Source organism: Lolium rigidum, chromosome 5 (assembly GCF_022539505.1).
Source record: "Lolium rigidum isolate FL_2022 chromosome 5, APGP_CSIRO_Lrig_0.1, whole genome shotgun sequence".
NCBI classification, from domain to species: Eukaryota; Viridiplantae; Streptophyta; class Magnoliopsida; order Poales; family Poaceae; genus Lolium; species Lolium rigidum.
This window is the reverse complement of record NC_061512.1, coordinates 40,481,030-40,485,832: the sequence shown is the minus strand read 5'-3', so window position 1 is coordinate 40,485,832 and position 4,803 is coordinate 40,481,030. Positions and strand designations below refer to the sequence as shown.

The 4,803-nt window shown below is 39.9% G+C and overlaps 1 protein-coding gene across 2 annotated transcripts; it reads right to left on the bottom strand.

The window, feature by feature from the left end:
* Window positions 1–246: 246 nt before the first annotated feature.
* LOC124652727 (suppressor protein SRP40-like) lies at window positions 247–3,575 on the bottom strand. Of its 2 annotated transcripts, none has more exons than XM_047191770.1 (7): window positions 3,354–3,575; window positions 3,182–3,246; window positions 3,023–3,069; window positions 2,046–2,926; window positions 890–979; window positions 713–774; window positions 247–621 (listed from the first exon to the last, which is right to left on the bottom strand). In XM_047191770.1, exons 1-7 carry the CDS (start codon window positions 3,573–3,575, stop codon window positions 516–518), a joined length of 1,473 nt encoding a protein of 490 aa, XP_047047726.1. In that variant the 3' UTR covers window positions 247–515. The 2 variants fall into 2 exon arrangements, with proteins under 2 accessions (XP_047047726.1, XP_047047727.1); XM_047191771.1 differs by having other exon boundaries at window positions 3,023–3,066.
* Window positions 3,576–4,803: the final 1,228 nt, after the last annotated feature.

Below are 4,803 nucleotides of genomic sequence, written 5' to 3'. Positions count from 1 at the left end.
CTTGTAAACTTAAAAACATATATATATATATATCTCGTACTTAACCTTTAAAAAAATCCCTCGTCTCCTTTATAAATATATACAAAATACAGTAGAATATATCCTGTTTGTAAAATAACAGCCTCAATTGGGAAAAGATAGCTTTGCTCTTTCCGGTGATGTGAAGTACTTTTAAACTAACAGTAAATTAGGGATAGATAGCTTTTCACTTTCTGCATGGTAAAAGAGTGAACTCTGTACTAACAATAATTCAGGGACAGGTGCAGGTATGCCTCAAATAACATGATACTATGTAGAAATGTTTCATTTCGCATTAGCATAGCAAAAAATGGTACATCTCACTGATCAGTCCAATACAAAATTCTGACGACTTAGCAGGGCATGCAGCATAACAGAAAGGGCAAAATACCAACAATTTAATGTTTTTTCCTTCTTCACTGCAGTGTGCCTTCGCTTCTTCCTTTCAGAGAGACTGGACCGAGGGAAATGTGGGATAACTTGCAGCAGCAAAGCAGTCACTCGTCGTCTGAATTGGCGAACTTAACCGAGTGGGTCTGGAAATCAATGTTTCCACCCCTGTAGGTTCCACGCTTCTTCTTGGTCTTCTCATGTCTAAAGCCCCTGCAAAGAGAATTGAGCAACTATCATGAAAACATGTTCAACAGTAAAGGCATTCAGTAAATCCTGAGGAGGATCTGAGAGCTACTCTAACCTTCCTCTAACTTGCCCAAGAATCTCCTGTGCCTTCGCACCATACCCAGAGTCCGCACCACCCTGTGAGGAAATAAGTACAGATCAACCAAGCAAGTTTAGCATCATTGAGAAATGTTCAAATTTCTACAAGCATATGATCAATAAACCTCAGACATATAGCTACTAACAGAAGTACCTTGGCCCAATATGAATTATCTTGTAGTCTTTCATCAGCAAATTTAACATCATCCAGCTTCACCCGTTGGAATGCAATCACAGTTTTAGGCTGCAGTGAATGAACATGACATGAATAATCAGGATCTTGCCAATTATCGGACTGTACAGTCTTTAAGTTCAAGATATCAGGTAAACTAGTACAATATTATCAATACTCAGAGGATGATGACAAAAGAAAGGCTTATTGCATCAAGCCATGATGATGATGTAGATTAAATTACAAACATCAGAAGTCCAAGTAGGACAATCTCAGCATATCCTAAAAGCCGTAGAAAATAATCCTAAAGTTAGATAAAAAAGTAAATGTTTTCAAAGTTTGACCAAGAACATATACCAAAATACGAAGATATGTAATACCAAACCAATGTCAGTAGATTCATCATAAGATATATTTTCATAACATACTTCATTAATATTATAGTTGTTGATATTTTGTTCAATATATTTGGTCAAAGTTTGAAAACATTAACTTTTTTACTAAGTTTATACACCACCTCCTATGGGAGAGAGGGAGTACCACTTGATATTTTACTTACCAGAACTTCTAACTGAAACATATTTTTTAGTGCGCCAGAAAGCAATAATAATAATAAGTTTATAATAATACAATGACATACAGAATTATTGTGAACATAATATTTATAGATTTAATTTACTCAGAGGATGATGACAAATGAAAGGCTTATTGCATCAAGTAATGATGATGATGTCGATTAAATTGCTGGCAAATTTCTATCATAAAGATCAAAAGTCAAAGTAGGAACATCTCAGCATATCCTAAAAGCTGTAGAAAATCATTCTAAAGTTAGTACCACTTGATATTTTACTTACCAGTAACTTCTAACTGAAACATATTTTTAGTGTGCTAGAAAGGAATATGTCTATAATAATACAATGACACACAGACTTAGTGTGAACATAATATTTATAGATTTAATTTACTAACTAAATATCATAATATAGAAAACTAAATAAGGCTTCATGTAACAGAAAGTCAGAACTACCGATAATTCTGGTTAACAGCTTTCGCCTCCCATGGTGATTAAACCAAACAAGCAATACAAAGCACTTGGAGATGCAGAAAACAGCACACACAAATGGAAAGGTAGAAATACCTCAGATGAAAGCTTCTGCCTTTTATTCGGTTTTGATATGGCGCTGGGCTCCTTCACATCATCTTCAGTGGCAGCGATATCTTCTTCTAGTTTCCTCTTCTTACTAATAACTGCATCGTCAGTTAAAGCCTTCCCATCCTCCTCTCCCTTCTCAATGTCCATCTCAGTCTTGTTATCATCATCAGGTTTGGGAGCTGAATCTTTCTCTGCTACTTGTTTATCTTCTACCAGAACATTTTCTTCAGAACCCGACTTCTTTTTCTTCTTCTTACTCTTCTTCTCCTTGACATCTTCCCCTTTTTCTACATCAACACTATTTTCATTGACACCATTAGGTTTCACCTCAACCTCGGTAGGTGCAGTTCCTGCATCAGCCTTATCTGCGGTTTCTGAAGCAGATTTACTCTTCTTCTTTTTCTTCCCCTTATCCAGAGGAGCACCATCGCCCAAACCGTTCTTGTCCGCCTCATCATTCTGACCCTTAGATTCTTCCTCTCCGGATTTCTTGCCATCATCCTTAAGTTTCCCTGCAGCCTCAAACTTGGCTTTTACCGCTAACTCCACCTTTTCCAGCCTAGCTTCAACATTCTCATCCTTGTCCTGTTTCTTGCTCTTCTTTTTCTTGCCATCAGGCTTCAGATCATCCTCAGTCTTCACTACTGCAATTGCCTCGCCACCAGCATCATCCCCCGCTGACGAGCTATCCTTCTTCTTCTTCCGTTTCTTCTCTTTGGTCTCATCCTCCTCCTTTTCAATGGGCTTTTCAGGGGCAGAAGGCTCACTTGGCTTGCTCTCGGATTCTATAACTTCAGCACCGCCTTTCTTGCTCTTCTTTTTCTTGCCGGCGTCTTTCTCTTCAGCTACGGCATCAGCAGCTTTCTCTGCATCAACAAATTCAGGTGAGCACCAATCAAAAGGGGATGATTACAAGGTTACGCCAAACTAGAACGCCTCGTAACGATCAAGTATGTTGCTACCTTGCTCGGTGCCTGCCGCAAAGACGAAAACTGGAGCAGAGCTGCTGCTGCATGACAAAACCAGATTGCAATAAGAATACAGTAGTTCTCGGGGATATAGCTTCACCAGCAGAAGCAATTTATACAATACTGAGGAGTCACTCGGACTGATTTAGGTACCTTGAGCCCAACAACTTGGAAATCGCCTCTGCCAGGTTCACCGGCGATGACCTCCAAGAGTCTCCCTGGGAACAGCAAAGTCGGCTTGATAATCTTGCACCGAAATGGCAACAACGGCACGCAGATGCATACGCGTACGAGAGCGCGAGAGTGTCGGAGTGCGGTGGCATACCTCGAGGTTGGCCTCGGATTGGAGGGCGGCGAGCGTGCGGGGAAGGCCGCTGGACTCGAGGAAGGCGGCAACGGCGGCCAGGACCCTCGCGTCGGGGGCGGGGGAGGCCTTGGCAGCGGCAGCCTTGCTCTTGCTCTTCTTCTCCTTCTTGGCCTCCTCCTTGGCCATGGCGGCGGCGGCGGGGAGGGAGGCGAGTCTGACTTGGCGCGGGACGAAGAGCATCAAAGAGGGGGAAGGCTAGGGTTTGGGTGTCGGGGTTTAATACACGGCGGATGACTTGGGGTGTGGTCGCGTTTGGTGTGGTGCAATGTGGCTCGCTGACATGTGGGGCCAATAACTTAGTGGGCCGACTTGTCAGTCTGTCTACATATTTGATGGATTTGAATTTGAAATCATATTCAAATGTGTGTGACATGGTAGATAGACATACAACTAGTTTTATAAAAAGTAGAATTTGAACTTCTTTCACTAACTTTGGTCCGAGTGCGCCATAGTAATGGTTGAATCTCCTTATATGTACGATATTACTCCATTTTCCGCACAATAGATAGTACTATTGTGTGAGCACATCTAAACCTAGCGGTTACACCCATAGTGCATTTGGTCGACCTCTACGGATTCTAGTTACTGGATGAACCAGCAAACAAAATGTTCAGTGGTTTTCGTGTATAATTCAACGTTGTTGTGTTTTTTTTGGACTCGTAATTGTCTATAGTAAATAAAAAATGGCAATGGTCTATGAAGAGATGTCAAACTTGATGTAAACAAAAGAGCATTGATCTAACACACGCCTTGGCATGAGATGTAATTGATACACATTGAGGATATATGGCGGGTATCTTCTCGAGAACTCTTTGGTGCATGTTTTTCAAGAGAACAACAAATTTAAGGTCGACACATAGTATTTGTGTTGACTTTGAATAATAACTATGCTTTGATTAAGAGGAGTTTCATAATACTCCATCTTTTTTTGTAAAACATGGCATACTTTTTTAGTCAAAAGTTCAATGTATATTAAGTTTCATCAATTTTGTAAACTAAATTATGAACCTCTACAAAACAAAATCAATATATACATCCAACATATATAGAGTATGGTTTCATAGTGTATTTACTTAGTACTTTAGAGGATTATATTATTAGTCAAACTTATAAGTCGTTAGATTCTTAAACTAAAAATATACACCTTATTTGTTCAAATGTAGGTAGTAAAAGATAATGGTCAATTTATTGAGGACTGTTGTATAATACTTGGAATATGTGAATACACTTATTCTCTAGAATCATCACACTAAATTTTCAAACGAAATATATTATCACGACGCCTTGAATCCCATACACTGTACGATCTTAACACATGCACTCGAGACGAGAGGATCAAAATATGCTCAGTTTTGTTACATAAAGAAATGAAACCACCCTCGGTCCTTCTACATGGCCCTGGCGGCCG